Here is a 17,568-nt window from a genome sequence, read left to right as displayed (position 1 = left end):
GGGCTGCTTCAACGGAGAATCACGCCACAGTGCAATGTTGAAGAGGGCCGTGGTGTAATATAAAAATCAAATCAATAGATTAATTTCTGTCTTTTAACGAATCTCTCCGTCCGTCCATTATAGGCTTGTGGAATAATCCACTCTGTGAGTGCCGTGAAGTGCTTCAACAGAGAGGTGAATGGATCTGAGCTCGCTGGCTATTTTTGCCGTGGGGTAGGAAACCCCCCCCTCTCCCCTTAAGACTTCTAATGTTGTACAGTACTCTCACTTCTAAATATCTTTAATAACATTAGCTGGTGCTGCAACACTCATGGGGATGTTTTCTACTGCACCTCCTATAAAAAATAATGAGCCACTGAACAGCGAATTTAAAGAAATCTTTGAAAGCTCAAGAGGAGAATATTGCCCTAGGAGAAGAAAGGGGTTCGCAGCCGACTCTGGGGGAATTTAATGGCCGCCGATTTCTCTGGTTTTCACTTTGAGGAGAGAATTCTTTTTTTTCTGTTAATGTTCCACTTGATTCTTAGCAGAGACAAACAGAGGGCTGTGGGAGTGACTGTGGGAGTGACCCCCCTTTCTTCTCTGTGTAAATCGGGATGTTTCAGGTGTTTTATGCTCTCTGCAACAGTCATTCTCTGAAATCTATGAAATGGAGGAGGCTCAGAAACCACTGTTCCCATAAGAACAGATTATTTTCATTCCTAAAGTTGGGGTGAAGAGTTCAACACAACTGTGCCTCATTCAAAAGCAGTTATCAAACACTGCCTTCTGGAACGGATTGCACTTCATTGGGGTAATGTGTTTACATCAGTTTAACTCTGCACTGGGATTCCTTTGGGTGCTATAGAAAATATTTAATATTTTCTCTCACTGAAGTTAAAACCTCTATTGTCCACGGCTTACAAATAATCACAATCACTTAAAAGTCTGGACAGTATATTGTTATTTCTGATAGGAACAATACTGAATTACAAAAGCCAAACTCAACACTTTTCAAAACTCTTCCATGACACTTACAGTACGAGTGAGTCATTACAGTAAGAGTGAGGCATTGCAACCTTCAGTCCATTGTGCCATTGAATGCTTGGCCTTTGATACTTGGGAGTCAACCCACCTAATAAAACCTCTGAATCTGATATCAGAAAGGTCAATATTGAACTGCATCTCCATCTCAGTTCTATGGAGATGATTGATGGCAACAAGTTCTCTTCTTATAGGCTCTTCACTGCCAGACATATTATAGCTAATGGCTACTGCACAGTAATGCTACATAGGTTGGTGTGGCAATAGATGTCTGCACATTGAGTCATTCCAACACATTTTCTACAGAACTTCTTTGTCGTTTTCCCTGTGGGCATCATGTTCTAGTGTTTCTGCAGTTCTCTCTGTGACTTCTTTAGCGATGACTACATTCATTATCAACGTGATTCAGTGCCTCTCTAAACCAGGCTGTTTATGGGGATCAATTTGGAGGCTCATGAACTGTCGAAGAACAACAAGAGACCCACAGTATGCAATGCCACACGTGAAGACCGCCTTCCACACAAAGATACCAGTTGGCTTTATAGGGATAACATTAACCACCCCCCCATAGAGATCATCTTATATGATATTTTTGTAAAAGCATGTGGTTCCCAGCTCACCTGTATATGAGGATGTCATCGGAGGAGCTGTTGTACTGGATCTGGTACATACGGACCCCCGGAATGTGGTCCTGAGGGGGCCATCGGATGGTGACCGAGGTCGAGCTCAGCTCTGACACACTGACTCTCTGATGGTCAGTGCGGGCGTGGCCCCCGCTGGCGTTGGACTTGATGGATGTGGGGATGTCAGAGGGGCCAGGTTCGGGCTCCAGCTTGGGGTCAAAGTGTGGCGAGGGGTTAACCACCAGCTCCACGGGCGCCGTGGCCTCACCGGCGGCGTTGGATGCGATGCATGTGAACTTCCCAGAGTCCTTCACAGTGGTGGTGAGGATGTCCAACGAGCCGTTCTCATAGCAGAGGGTGCGGGACGTGTTCCCAATCAGCTTCCCCTCGGGGCTGACCCAATGCGTGGAAGGTTCTGGGTCGCCCACTGACTTACAGCGCAGGCTCACCTCCTGACCCTCCATCACAAACATCTTGGAGGTGTGCCGCGTGATCATGGGTGGCTCGCACACAAACTCCTCCTCACGGATGGTCCAGAAATACTTGCCGGCGAGCTCTCGGGGGGAGGCGCAGGTCTCCAGGTCGTCTTCCCTGGTCAGCCTCCTCAGCCACACTAGCTCACAGTTACAGTGCAGCGGGTTCCCACCGAAGCTCAGCACCAGGGATGTGAGTGGAGAACCTTTCAGCTTAGCGTACACTGGGATCCTCAGGAACAGGGGATCTGGAGGGATTTTCTTCAGCTTGTTGGAGGTCATGTCTAGACGCGCCAGCTTGTGCAGGTTGGAGAAGATGCCCTCGGGGACCATCTCTATGAGGTTGTGGTCCAGACTGAGGGTGTTGACACTGGCCAGCAGGCCAATGGTCTCCCAGGGAATGTTCACCAGGTTGTTGTAGGACAGGTCCAGGTCTTCTAGGGTCTCCAGGAAGTCCTGGAAGGCCCCCTCTGAGATGCTGTGCAGCTGGTTGTTGGCCAGGATCATGTGCCTGAGGTTGACCAGGCCCTGGAAGTGGGTGTCGTCCAGCATGGTGAGACGGTTGGCGTCCAGGTGCAGGGCGTGCAGGTCCTGCAGGTCGGCGAAGGCATACGGCTTGATCTGGCTAATGGTATTGCGCGACAGCGTCAGGTGGATGAGGCTGCTCATGTTGGCAAAGTCACGGTGACGAAGGGTGGTGATGAAGTTGTCCATGAGGCGCAGCTCGGCAGTCTGCCGGTCAATGTTTGGCGGCACGAAGAGCAGGCCTGTCTTGGCGCAGAGAACAGTATAGGAGGGCATGAGGTTCTGGCAGGTGCAGCGCTTGGGGCACAGCATGGTGACGACGGGCGCAGCGAGGAGGGCCAGGCACAGGAGCAGGCGCTCCATGGCTAGGCTCCTGGAAGACAAGGGGAAAGGCTATTAGCATACAACAACAATGAAAACAGCATTGAAAAAAGAACAAATACAATGAAAACAACAACATTGTTATCATTGTATTTGTTGTTTTGGGATGGATAGAAAGAACCTTTAAGCTGATAGCTGTAAATATAAAATTTCTAAAATGAAATGCTTACATTTTTATCAGGGACCTTAAAACAGAGAATCTATTTAAATAAGGCAGATTTTTTCAAGAATAGATACAGTTCATTACAAATTTTGTTGCATTACAGCTTTTATTAAAATGGATTATATTGTTCTCATCAATCTACACACAATAGCCCATTATGACAAAAAAAAAAAATTAAAATGAACACAGTCAAAATCAAAAAACATCAGTCAAATGTTTGGACACACCTTCTCATTCAAGGGTTTTTCTTTATTTTTACTATTTTATACATTTTAGATTAATGGCGAAGACATCAAAACAATTAAATAAAACATATGGAGTCATGTAGTAACCAAAAAAGTGTCTTCAAAGTAGCCACCCTTTGCATTGATGACAGCTTTGCACACTTGTCACGTTCTGACCTTAGTTCTTTTGTTATGTCTTTGTTTTAGGTTGGTCAGGGCATGAGTTGGGGTTGTCTATGTTTGTTTTTCTATGTTGTGTTTTGCGTTTGGCCTGGTAAGGTTCAATCAGAGGCAGGTGACCTGCGCCAACTCCCCGTGCTTACCGTGGAGAGAGGTGGACCGGGCAGGCACCGTGTTATGCCGTGAGGCGCACGGTGTCCCCGGTGCGCAGGCATAGCCCGGTGCATTACATCGCAGCTCCTCGTATCAGCCGGGCTAGAGTGGGAATCGAGCCAGGTGTCATGAAGCCGGCGCAGCGCATCTGGTCTCCAGTGCGTCTCTTTGGGCCGGGGTACATGGTTCCAGCCCTACGCATGGTGTCCCCGGTTCGCCAGCACAGCCCAGTGCTGTCTATTCCACCTCGCCGCACTGGCCTGGCTACGGGGAGTATCCAGCCAGGTAGGGTCGTGCAGGTTCGGTGCTCGAGACCTCCAGTGCGCCTCCAGAGTCCGGTCTATCCGGTGTCTCCTCCACGCACCAGGCCTCCGGTGGCTGCCCCCCGCTCCAGGCTGTCTCTCAGTCTCCACCCTACAGGTGCTCCCGCCTGTCCAGCGCTGCCAGAGTCTCCCGCCTGTCCTGAGCTGCCGGAGCCGCCCGCCTGTCCTGAGATGCCGGAGCCGCCCGCCTGTCCTGAGCTGCCGGAGCCGCCCGCCTGTCCTGAGCTGCCGGAGCCGCCCGCCTGTCCTGAGCTGCCGGAATCTCCCGTCCATTCGGGACCCGTTGCTAGGATTCCCAGTCCAAGGTCGGCGGCGAGGGTCGCCGCTCGAATGGCGCCACGGAGGTGGGTTAAGAGGCGGGGAAAGACTATGGTGGAGTGGGGTACACGTCCCGCGCCAGAGCCGCCACCGCAGACAGACACCCACCCAGACCCTCCCCTATAGGTTCAGGTTTTGCGGCCGGAGTGGTACTGTCACGGTCTGACCTTAGTTCTTTTGTTATGTCTTTGTTTTCGGTTGGTCAGGGCGTGAGTTGGGGTGGGTTGTCTATATTCGTTTTTCTATGTTGTGTTTTGCATTTGGCCTGGTATGGTTCTCAATCAGAGGCAGGTGTCATTAGTTGTCTCTGATTGAGAATCATACTTAGGTAGCCTTTTCCCACCTGTGTTTGGTGGGTGATTGTTTTCTGTCTTTGTATGTCACCAGACAGGACTGTTTCGTTTCAGTGTTCTGTGTTTAAATAAACTCATCACGTACCACGCTGCGCATTGGTCCTCCGATCCTTGCTACTCCTCCTCAGAAGAGGAGGAAGGCGAACGTTACAACACTCTTGGCATTCTGTCAACCAGCTTCATGAGGTAGTCACCTGGAATGCATTTCAATTAAAACAGGTGTGCCTTGTTAAAAGTTCATTTGTGGAATTTATTTCCTTCTAAATGCGCTTGAGCCAATCAGTTGTGTTGTGACAAGGTAGGGATGGTATACAGAAGATAGCCTTATTTGGTAAAAGACCAAGTCCAAATTATGTCAAGAACAGCTCAAATAAGCAAAGAGGAATGACAGTTCATCATTACTTTAACACATGAAGGTCATTCAATCCGGAAAATGTCAAGAACTTTGGAAGTTTCTTCAAGTGCAGTTACATCAGCCATCAAGCGCTATGATGAAACTGGCTCTCATGAGGAACGACACAGGAAAGGAAGACCCAGAGTTACCATTAGAGCTAACTGCACCTCAGATTGCAGCCCAAATAAATGCTTCACAGAGTTCAAGTAACAGACACATCTCAACATCAACTGCTCAGAGGAGACTATGTGAATCAGGCCTTCATGGTCGAATTTTTACAAATAAACCACTACTAAAGGACACCAATAAGAGAAAGAGACTTGCCCGGGCCAAGAAACACGAGCAATGGACATGAGACCTGGGAAAGTTGTGCTTTGGTCTGATGTGTCCACATTTGAGATTTTTGGTTCCAACCGCCATGTCTTTGTGATACTAAAGGTAGCTGAATGGATGATCTCCGCATGTGTGGTTCCCATTGTGAAGCATGGAGGAGGAGGTGTGATGGTGTGTGGATGCTTGCTGGTGACACTATCAGTGATTTATTTAGAAATCAAGGCACACTTAACCAGCATGGCCACCACAGCATTCTGCAGTTATACGCCATCCCATCTGATTTACACTTAGTTCCACAATCATTGTTTTTCAACAGGACAATGATCTAACACACTATTTGGCCAAGGAGGAGAGTGATTGGAGTGCTGCATCAGATGCCCTGGCCTCCACAATCACCCGACCTCAACCCAATTGAGATGGTTTGGGACGAGTTGGAGTGTAGAGTGAAGGAAAAGCAGCCAACAAGTGCTCAGCATGTGTGGGGACTCCTTCACGACTGTTAGAAAAGCATTCCAGATGAAGCTGGTTGAGAGAATGCCAAGAGTGTGTGAAAAGCTGTCATCAAGGCAAAGGGTGGCTACTTTGAAGAATCTCAATTAAAACAAAATATTTGTATATGTTGAGCACTTTATGGTTACTACATGACTCCATATTTGTTATTTAATAGTGTTGATGTCTTCACTATAATACTACAATGTAGAAAATAGTAAAAAATAAAGAAAAACCCTTGAACGACTGGTACTGTATATTAAAACCCTCCGTAAATATCACAATTACCTAAGTAATCAGACCCTTTACTCAGTACTTCATTGAAGCACCTTTGGCAGCGATTACAGCCTCAAGTCTTCTTGGGTATGACGCTGCAAGCTTGGCACACCTGTGTTTGGGGAGTTTCTGACATTCTTCTCTGCAGCTCCTCTCAAGGTATTTCTGTTTTTCATTTTTAAATACATTTGCTAAAAATTCAAAAAACCTGTTTTCATTTTGTCATTATGGGGTATTGTGTGTAGATTGACGAGGAAAAATGTATTTAATCCATTTTAGAATAAGGATGTAACGTAACAAAATGTGGAAAAAGGTAAGGGTTCTGAATACTTTCCGAATGCACTGTACCTAGTCCATTCCCAGACCTGTTCCCTAAAGGTGTGCTTGGATATGAAAACATGCACGCTTTACTACAGTTTAGTCAGAATGTCATGATGTGAATTAGTTGCAGGTTCGCCAAGATAACGGGGATATCTGTGGAGGCTACAGAAAGAGAAGATATCAATGCTGCTCCCTTGACACCGCACTTCATTCTACCACACCCCACCACTTCAAACCATTATGACACCCCATCTGTCTATAACACACACTCAAATAGAATTTCACAAGGCAATCCTTTATGTACATATTCAGAAATGCTCCAGAATAGCTAATGGATATCTGTTACGAGATCCTTTGTTTATTGTTTGTGCACACCATTCCATTCTCATAACGTTTACATAGAAATGCATGAACGTAATTATTTCCCACTGCCAGGGAACCCACTCTGAATATCAATGCTCTAACTGCAGGGGTATGAAAGAGATGGACTTTCAAGCGGGGAAGAGGAGGTGGGAGAAGGTGGAGAAAACTTGGATGTGTAGTTACGGCTCTCTGCCAGGTGGGGGAGATATCGAGCCACACAGGTGGTATATCAGTAGGGACTGAGATAGGAGAGCTGCTCTCTGCTCTGCTAAGGCGAGCCAGATATCAGAGGCAGAGAAAAAGACAGTGCGGTGTCTCAGTGACACGCCCAGGCAGGGCTGAGCTCCCTGCTCTCCATTATAGGGAGGATGAGAAGTAACAGCACCCCCGGAGAGAGAGCCATTACCTCTTGACAACTAACTAAGAAAAAACGCAATGGGAAAAGGTACCGATGTCAATGCATGTCAGTGGTGGACTATTTCATGCAGGCGCATTAGCTATAGAGGCCTATCAGTGGAGGTTCCTGAGGGGGCTAATAATAATGGTTGGAATGGAGTCAATGGAGTGGAATCAACCACATGGAAACCACGTGTTTGATGTGTTTGAGACCATTCCGTTGACTCCATTCCAGCCATTATTATGATCCGTCCTCCCTGCAGAAGCTTCAACTGAGGCCTAGGTACTCGACTTAACAGTAAAGTATGATTGAGTCATGGCATTCATATCGATGAGTAGTCAAGTGCAATTTACATACAGTACCTACACAGCACATTCTTCGGTGTTAAATCAACACTGAGCGTGTTAAATTTAATGCTGGTCCGGTGTCTATACAGGTTCACACTTAAATGAACACACTGCTTAGTGTAAAGCCTTATTTGCATATTTCCCAGAGTGCCTTTTGAGTGAATATTAGAGTTACCACCCATGACTATTTGTTAGTGACAGAGACATGGTTGTTGCATTCATCCTTTTTTCAATCGCGTGGCCTTCACCAAGTGGGATCCTAAGCGAATACAGTAGGTTACCATTAAAATGAATGTTGTTAACACAATAGATAAAGCCTTATTTTGAGGGCCTAGTTTGTCATTATATGCAAAAATAGATTAGAAATATGCACGTGTGGCCAGGGAGGGTCTGGCTGACTTCTTTACAATACAATACAATATCCTTTGTCCATTAGTTACAGTGAACAACAAAATGTGTCCTCTGCTCCATTCTCACTCCTTTACTGGGTATATTCACTGAGTGTACAAAACATTAGGAACCCTAAACCTTCCTATTATTGAGTTGCACCCGTTTTTGCCCTCAGAACCACCTCAATTTGTCGGGGCACGGTGTCCAAAGCGTTCCACAGGGATGCTGGCCCATGTTGACTCTACTACCTCTCACCTTTGTGTTAAGTTGGCTGGATGTCCTTTGGGTGGTGGACCATTCTTGATATGTACGGGATACTGTTGAGAGTGAAAAGCCCAGCAGCGTTGCAGTTCTTGACACAAACCGGTGCGCCTGGCACCTACTACCATACCCCGTTCATAGGCACTTAAATATTTTGTCTTGCCAATTCACATTCTGAATTGCACACATACACAATCCATGTCTCAATTGTCTCCATCTTAAAACTCCTTCTTTAACCCGTCTCCTCCCCTTCACTGATTGAAGTGAATTTTACGAGTGACATCAATAAGGGATCGTATAGTAGCCGTCACATGGATTCAACTGGTCAGTCGATGTCATGGTGTTTTTTACACTGGGTGTATATATAACCTTTTTTAGTAAGGTTATTTAAACTCCTCCAAAGAACCACAAAGTTTCTGTGTAGAAAAATATCACATTTTTTTCTCAGAGTGTATAGACTTCATTTTTATACAAACATTCAAAACGTAGCCTACAGTGCGAAACTTGAAAGAACTTGTGGTTCTCACAGTCAAACGAAATGATACAATGTATCACGTGTGCACCAGTGTGCCAGCTCCTTCTCTGTACATACCTAGCTGCAACCTGCATTCAGAATGACTGCCGGGATGGGAAGACTAAGGTACGAGACTACCTAAATCATCAAAACTGGATCAAAATTGTACCCATTCAGTAACGGGTACAATAAGTCTAACTATCAGATTAGTTTAGAAAAATGAATGTTATTTATATTTGAGTTGCATAAGATGCATGAATCTATCAATGTACATGCAAAAACTGAGACATTGAAACAAACAATGCTAAAAAAATCTATCTACAATAGAGCATGCTGGGAAATATGATAGATGGGTGTGGTTTTGGTTTAACACTGGGGTTCTTTTACACCAATGAGTGATAATAGAACACCTGAATCAACACTAGAAATGTTGCATTGAAAAATCAACAGTAGGTAACACTGTCCAATTTGTTGTGTAGTCGATTCTGTCGCTGCATGCATCTACAGTAAGTGTCCTTAAAAAATGCACACAGTAGCACAGCACGTGTAGTTTGTTAATAGTATATGGAATCCATCATTATTTAGTCTCTTGATGCTCTGGTTGGCTCTTATTGTAAGTACAAGTATTGTTTGTGGGAAAATAGCTTAACATGAGTGTTTTCATTTTTTCAAGGGATTTCAATACTTTAATGATGTTGCTATTTGTGAATTACATAAGATGGCATCATTTTTTGTAAAACTGTATCAGCTCAGTACGTCTGGGCAGAGACAAGCAAAGATAGACGTGAGTCTCATATGGTACGTATTGTTTCAATCCATTCTCCAGCACTGGAACACACAGGATTGAGCAGCCATCAATATTTTAGTGAAGGAATACTTGAGTGCTTGACAGAGGGAGCAGAGTGGGTAACCTCTTGCCCTGTTAGGCATTTAATAAGAGACTAATACGGTCAAGGGTAAATATACAGTATGGAATCTGTCAAATGGCTGTCTTACAATCACTGCATTATGTAAGGATCAAGCTGTTCATGACATGTTTCTACTGCGTGTTTCTTGGGTGGCCGGTAGCTTAGGGTCATTGTAAATAAGAATTTGTTCTGACTTGTCTAGTTAAACAAAGGACATGAGACCTTTAAATAAAATAAAATTCACTATGTAAGGAGGGCTGGTAATACATGCTAACTGATAAAGATGCACATGAAAAGGTGGTTAAAAGGGGAGGATGGGGTATGAATACAGAGTACAGCGACTCATCACCCGCAGCCATTGTTGTTAACAGTGGGATTTCCATTTCAATGAAAATAAGAAAGGAGAGATTGTCAGAACATGGAGTAGAGTGGTGGGTGGAAGATTGACAGTTAATAGAAGTGTTCTGACAATCTAACAGCCACAGCTGTTTAGAGGACATCCTGCTGTTCAAACGGGCTTCCTTTTTCATCAACACTAATCAACGCAATCTCAAAGAAGAGGAAGGGATGGTGTGTGCACGTGTGTGTGTGTGTGTGTGTGTGTGTGTGTGTGTGTGTGCACAAATGAAAACCGGAGAGAGGAGCAGTAAGGTAGAGAGAATCTGAGTGAGTGAGAAAGAAAGAGAGCGGGATAAAGAGAGACAAAGAGACAGCTAAAAGGAGGCAGACAGCTAAAAGAGAGTGAGATGAAACGAGTGGAGCGAAAGCAGACACCTCCACCATCCACTCCACTTCTCAGCACAATATATCTTGTCTGAGGGTGTATTAGCCATCCACAGCCCTGCATCTTCCCTCCTCCAAAGAGAAAGGGAGAGATGGAGAGATCGCTCGTGCCACCCAATCCCCCCCCCCCCCCGACCTAAAAGCATCCCTCGCCCAGTGCCTGATGGAAAAGAGGGCAAGCGGCCCACAAAAACAAAGGCAAAGCGCTATCCCTGGGCTCAGCGTGTGGGTACAATCACCTCTGTGATCAGCATTGTAAATATGAGTAAGTAGGGCAGCTGCACTTGAACAACAAGGGCCTGCAGCCCGCGGTGTTCTCTCCCCGTCCCCCTGGGACACAGACTGCTGTCACGGGGGCTTACAGGAGCAACCGGAGCAGACAAGTCACTGAGCCTGGCTTAACCAACGAACGCTCTCACTGAATGCCTCTGCTTGCCTGCCTGGCTGGCATGCAAAGGGCGGGCGGGGTTCACGTCCATACACAACCCTCATGGCACACACACACACACACACACACACACACACACACACACCCCTTCCATTAACCCCCTCCATTATGAGCCAGAGCCTGTGACACAAATCAGCTGTGTTATCTGGACATCCTCAGCAGGAGAGTCATTTGCATGCTATCTCCTAACGACAGGGAAAGTGATCAAGAGGATCAAGCTGATTGGTCAATACTACAGTAGAGTTTGGCTGGGGAGGGTCATAAAGGTCCCCCCTCCATGACTTAATTACCTGGCCTCCTAGGGAAAGCTGGGGAGAGAAACTGTGACTAATTGCAGCCTGATGCCTTTAAAGAGGAGATGGGGAGGGTAATGTTCTTGCTGTGCTGGCAGGCCAATTGATTTTTACTGTAACAGGCATTCTCCAAAGCTCCTGCCATTCCTGTGTGTTTTTTTTTTTGTTGTCCATGGAGATTTTATGAACCTATTATTAATTTTGACATGGTATTTATTGGTGATGCATTGCAGCTGTGATAGCTGTCGCCATGTATTTGTTAATCATTACTAAAGGTTTGAGCCACTCTTGCACAGTCATTTCCCCACGCTATGTGCCTTGAATGGAAGTCCACCTGGACCGAATGGAATGTCCTAGACATTTTATAATCATCACTTTCCATTGTGCGCCACCAACCTGTAATTGCTAAGCGCAAATTGAAAGCGAGATATTAATGAATGGAGAGCACACCTATTTTTTTTTTGTTAATGGGAAACATTTGATTTTGTTGTTTTGTTTCTTCCTCCTTGCTGTTGGCCGTAAATGTAATTGCCCGTTTTGATTTGCATAAGCATCCCTTCCGTGGGATTGTGCATGGCGGAGTCATTTTTGTTCCATTTCCTTTTGAAAACATTTCCTGTGCGAACATGGTGGCACAGTGGTTGAACTCTCCCAAGGGGCTTGTTCAGTGGGACAGATGCTACATTACTGGAATCTATGTCCTCTGCAAGCTCACCGGAGACTTCTTAAGAAACCTATTAAGTAAACAATGGTTATGCTGGAGGTTATAGTGGGTGTACCGTGTACGTGGGAAACACTTCTATTAGCCATCTCCAATACACTTCAATACATTGGATAGTGGATAAGCCTGTATCTTACACATTTACTACAGTCAAAACATTTTCATTTAATAATTAAGACAACCATCCACCCACACACATGCATACTGTACAATAGATCTATACGTTTTTACCATAAACACTAAGACATACATGTACATCCTGCATGGTAACATTGAACTTTGAACACCTTCATGCAAACATGAATTGAACATACAAGGGTTGCAAAGCTACCGGTAATTTACCAAAGTTACCGGAATCTTCTGCAATTTTGATAATTAACAGAAACTCTATGGCATCTATGGTAACTTTTAAAGTTATACTTGAATAAAATAAAAACAAATGTATACACATATATCTCACATTTTTTTTACATCTGTGTCCATATTGTCAGTGTTTCTCATAGATAGACCATATGGTTCAAGAGAAAATAGCCAAATTAGTGGAAATCAACAATTACATAATTTTCAATTAACTCCGCAAGTCTTCCAATTACGTTTTTTTCATAACTGCCACCAGTCTGATGCCAAAACATTGAAAACAAATACCTATTGACATAGTAAACTAAATAAAAGTGTGTAAAAATATCTACCCTGAGTTTACAAAACATTAGGAACATGAAATAGACTGGCCAGGTGAAAGCTTACGGATGTTAAATCCACTTAAATCAGTGTAGATGAAGGAGAGGAGACAGGTTAAACAATGATTTTTAAGCCTTGAGACAATTGAGACATGGATTGTGTATGTGTGACATTCAGAGGGTAAATGGGCAAGACAAAAGATTTGAGTGCCTTTGAACGGGGTATGATAGTAGGTGCCAGGCGCCCCGGTTTGAGAACTGCAACTCTGGTGGGTTTTTCATGCTCAACAGTTTTATCGGGTGTATCAAGAATGGTCCATCACCCAAAGGACATCCATCCAACTTAACACAACTGTGAAAATCATTGGAGTCAACTCTTTCGACACCTTGTAGAGTCCATGCCTCGGTGAAATGAGGTTGTTCTGAGGGAAACTCAGTTTATTTTGTAGACTCGGTGTATAAAGGACATTTCATGCTGAAACACTCATATTAAACCCCAATGGCATTCAACAAGTTGATGGTTTACATACTGCTCCAAAAAAATAAAGGGAACACTAAAATAACACATCCTAGATCTGAATGAATGAAATATTCGTATTAAATACTTTTTTCTTTACATAGTTGAATGTGCTGACAACAACATCACACAAAACTTATCAATGGAAATCAAATGTATCAACCCATGGAGGTCTGGATTTGGAGTCACACTCAAAATTAAAGTGGAAAACCACACTACAGGCTGATCCAACTTGGATGTAATGTCCTTAAAACAATTAAAAATGAGGCTCAGTAGTGTGTGTGACCTCCACGTGCCTGTATGACCTCCCTACAATGCCTGGGTATGCTCCTGATGAGGAGGCGGATGGTCTCCTGAGGGATCTCCTCCCAGACCTGGACCAAAGCATCCGCCAACTCCTGGACAGTCTGTGGTGCAATGTGGCATTGGTGGATGGAGCGAGACATGATGTCCCAGATGTGCTCAATTGGATTCAGGTCTGGGGAACGGGCGGGCCAGTCCATAGCATCAATGCCTTCCTCTTGCAGGAACTGATGACACACTCCAGCCACATGAGGTCTAGCATTGTCTTGCATTAGGAGGAACCCAGGGCCAACCGCACCAGCATATGGTCTCACAAGGGGTCTGAGGATCTCATCTCGGTACCTAATGGCAGTCAGGCTACCTCTGGCGAGCACATGGAGGGCTGTGCGGCCCCCCAAAGAAATGCCACCCCACAACATGACTGACCCACCGCCAAACCGGTCATGCTGGAGGATGTTGCAGGCAGCAGAACGTTCTCCACGGCGTCTCCAGACTCTGTCACGTCTGTCACATGTGCTCAGTGTGAACCTGCTTTCATCTCTGAAGAGCACAGGGCGCCAGTGGCGAATTTGCTTGTCTTTGTGTTCGCTGGCAAATGCCAAACATGCACATTTGTGGCCTGCTGGAGGTCATTTTGCAGGGCTCTGGCAGTGCTCCTCCTGATCCTCCTTGCACAAAGGCGGAGGTAGTGGTCCTGCTGCTGGGTTGTTGCCCTCCTACGGCCTCCTCCACGTCTCCTGAGGTACTGGCCTGTCTCCTGGTAGCGCCTCCAGTTCTTGCCACAGCTCGCATTGATGTGCCATCCTGGATGAGCTGCACTACCTGAGCCACTTGTGTGGGTTGTAGACTCCGTCTCATGCTACCACTAAAGTGAAAGCACCGCCAGCATTCAAAAGTGACCAAAACATTATTCAGGAAGCATAGGAACTGAGAAGTGGTCTGTGGTCACCACCTGCAGAACCACTCCTTTATTGGGGGTGTCTTGCTAATTGCCTATAATTTCCACCTGTTGTCTATTCCATTTGCACAACAGCATGTGAAATTTATTTTCAATGAGTGTTGCTTCCTAAGTGGACAGTTTGATTTCACAGAAGTGTGATTGACTTGGAGTTACATTGTGTTGTTTAATTGTTCCCTTTATTTTTTTGAGCAGTGTATTTAGGATGTTTTACAGCTTTGTCATTCTATTTCATTATTTCATTAGTACATATGATAAGGCCACACAGAGGGTAAGAGATAATTGCAGATACCTGTGCTAATCTGAGGTACCCAAAACGGCCATTACATGTCATCTTACACAATTCAAAATAAAACTTGAAAGTTACCAAAATTCTGTTAGTTTACTGGTAAACGTAGAAAGTTTCCAGTAATATACCCTCCCTCTGCAACCCTATACCAATCACACGTCTCTACACACACAAACACTCACGCAACCAGGCAGAATTACAACAATGTTCAGGGAACACAGTGCTCTATTGGGCCTGTCGTGTTTGACTTCCAATGCAGTGATGGGGGAATTCACCTCCACAGCACCATAAATTAACACAGCAGCGAGTTCCTGGCCTGCAACACATAACCAGGCAGAGCAGACGCTATAACACAGGCCATTCTGTAGCAGATCTCCCCCACAGCCATAACACATACAACGGGAGGTGCTAGGTGGTGGCGGATGGTAGCCAGGCGACAAGTCTGACAGCACACGAGAGAGTGCCAACTAGTTGACAGAAACTTCAACCCTGTCTCCCTTTAAGACAATGGCAAGATCGCTGGCGGAGTGCCTCCGCCACTCTGATTACGCAAGCAGGCAAATACACCCCACCTCCTCTCTCCTTTCCTCGCTCCATCCACCCCCCAGCCTTCACTCCCATCACGGGACACTCCCGAATCAGATTGGCAACTGTTGGCGATGGTTAATAGGATTGTGTTGCTGAGGTGAAGCAGCAACATGCCAATCCACTCCCAGTGCCAAAACAGTTAATGGCATTAGAGCTCGTAATTAGCCCATGATCCCTCTGTCATACACTTTAACAGCGTTGGCCTTTCCCTAAGTAAGCTGTAGATACGCCCGCTCCCTCCCTCTACCTCCCTTCATCTCTCTCCATTTCCCTCACTCCATCTCCCGCCCCTCTCCCTGTCCTCTACCCTGACTGTCAAAGCAACATGATGTATTCAGGGGGCGAACTGCAGGGCTGTGGCACAAACTAATGCAAATACATACAGGCAAGCAGGCACACACGTACCAGTATGCACCCATGCACATACACACTAACTACAGCCAGACAAAGCCACCATGACAGTGGCTGCGAGCTGCTCTGTCTCTTGTGACATTAAAGGCTGTCAAAGTTTACACGTTAACTAGGGCTGGGAATTGCCAGGGACCTCACAATATATGACGATACTTAGGTGCCGATACAATATGTATTGCGATTCTCATGATTCTATATGTACAGAGATTCAATACTATGATTTTATTTCAATTCGATGTTCCAAACATATCGCTCACCATATGTCTGCTTCAGAGGGACAAGAGAGAGAGCCATGAGAAAACCAGTTTGATCAGTCCTGGAAATAAAAGTGCTGAAAACAAACTGGCTCCCTATTTAAAAAGAAGATGGAGAAACCGCTTTGAAGGGAAAATACTGGAGTTTTGGTGCAGGTACAGCCAACTAGCTCAAAAATGACACTGCGATATTGTCAAAACGATACGATATGATATATCGTCAAAAATAACATCCCGATATGTAACTGTATAGATCCCCCTCCCATCACTAATGTTAACTGCAAAGTGCCTCCCGCCCATTAGAAACCAAACTCCAGGCTCTCTCAAACGTGAGCCTCCTTTTCAAAGACGAGCTGTTCAAAGACGTCGGCCAGAAGAAACCTCTACACTCTTCTTAGCTGTGTAGACCTCCGCTGCGGTGATGCAGGTCTTGCTGCTGTTGTTGTTGTTGATGTTGATGGGATAGTGGTGGTGAGGACCGGAGACCTGATGTGCTCATGGAAACGAGGCTCTGCCTCCAGGACAAAAGGCAGCCGGGGTTGTAGTCCACACCCGCCTGGCATGAAATAACAGAGTTGCACGTCTATCTCCACTGGGCTATGATTACTGCTACCCAATTATGACACTATATATTGGTGGTAAGATAACACATTGGTAAAAATCAAGCCTCGTATCTTGAACTACACAACATTGCATTTGAGCTGTATTTCATCTCATGCATCATCATTCTGTAGCAGTGTGAGCATATTCTGTACAGGTTGGCAGGCAGTCTTTGCCGGAACACTCACCAATCATCAGTTATGGAAGTCAACAGGAAGGGGATTAGATTAATACTCTGGGAATGTGGCCATGACAGCTGGGTGAACACCCTGGCTCACTAAAGAAGCGCCATGGGATCTTTATGACCCCAGAATATATCAGGACATTGGTTTTGAAGGCACACCCATCCCAGCTATGATGCCCTTACAGCACTGTGTCTGTACAACTGCAATGAGGCTTTGGATCTTCCATAGGAATCTCCCATACTGGCCCACTGAGACACATTCCCAAAGATGTCTCCCATCTAAGCACTGGCCAAACCTCACCCTACTTAACTTTTGACTTTGTCTGACAGTGACATGCTGTTTGTGATTAATGCTACAAGGGTTTAAGTGCTTTTGTTATGGTGTGAGGTTTGTCCCATTTTCTGAGTGCACATCTTCTAAATCCGTGGGGTATGGCCTAGCCTGCCGCCTGACAGAAAATAAGTTAGGATGTGAAACCGGGGCAGCTGGAAATATCACCTCTTAAGAGGCAGCAGTGAGAGTCTACTGTCAGCATTATTTTCATCATGGTGCAGAGGTTTTTGCTCAGCAGTTTTGGCAGTGAACTTACGGACGAGCGCCCCTCAGCCAGGAAGAGGACGGCTGCTACATGTTGACATCCTGTACTACCTTCAGAGGCTACAGCTGCGCTGTGGTTCATATAGACGGTAATGCTAATGTGTGGCTAGCCTTGGAGTCAATCGGAGCGAGAAGCTCAGCTCAAAAAGCCCCTACCTCTCTCCCTCGCTCTGCCTTGGAAGACATTACACATCCCTTTCCATTCCCGTTCC

The 17,568-nt window shown here is 45.5% G+C and overlaps 1 protein-coding gene across 1 annotated transcript in view; it reads right to left on the bottom strand.

Annotated features, from left to right (window-relative positions):
* Window positions 1-17,568, bottom strand: part of si:cabz01090165.1 (uncharacterized protein LOC100333421 homolog) — a 134,980-nt gene that overhangs the window by 14,981 nt on the left and 102,431 nt on the right. Inside the window, exon 3 of the mRNA XM_021587462.2 lies at window positions 1,644-3,017. Within this exon, the coding sequence (XP_021443137.1) occupies window positions 1,644-3,017 (1,374 nt within the window). The remainder of the gene's footprint in view (window positions 1-1,643; window positions 3,018-17,568) is intronic.

Source organism: Oncorhynchus mykiss, chromosome 27, assembly GCF_013265735.2.
Source record: "Oncorhynchus mykiss isolate Arlee chromosome 27, USDA_OmykA_1.1, whole genome shotgun sequence".
Classification (NCBI taxonomy): domain Eukaryota; kingdom Metazoa; phylum Chordata; class Actinopteri; order Salmoniformes; family Salmonidae; genus Oncorhynchus; species Oncorhynchus mykiss.
The sequence above is the reverse complement of the archived record's forward strand: the minus strand, read 5'-3'. Positions and strand labels throughout refer to the sequence as shown.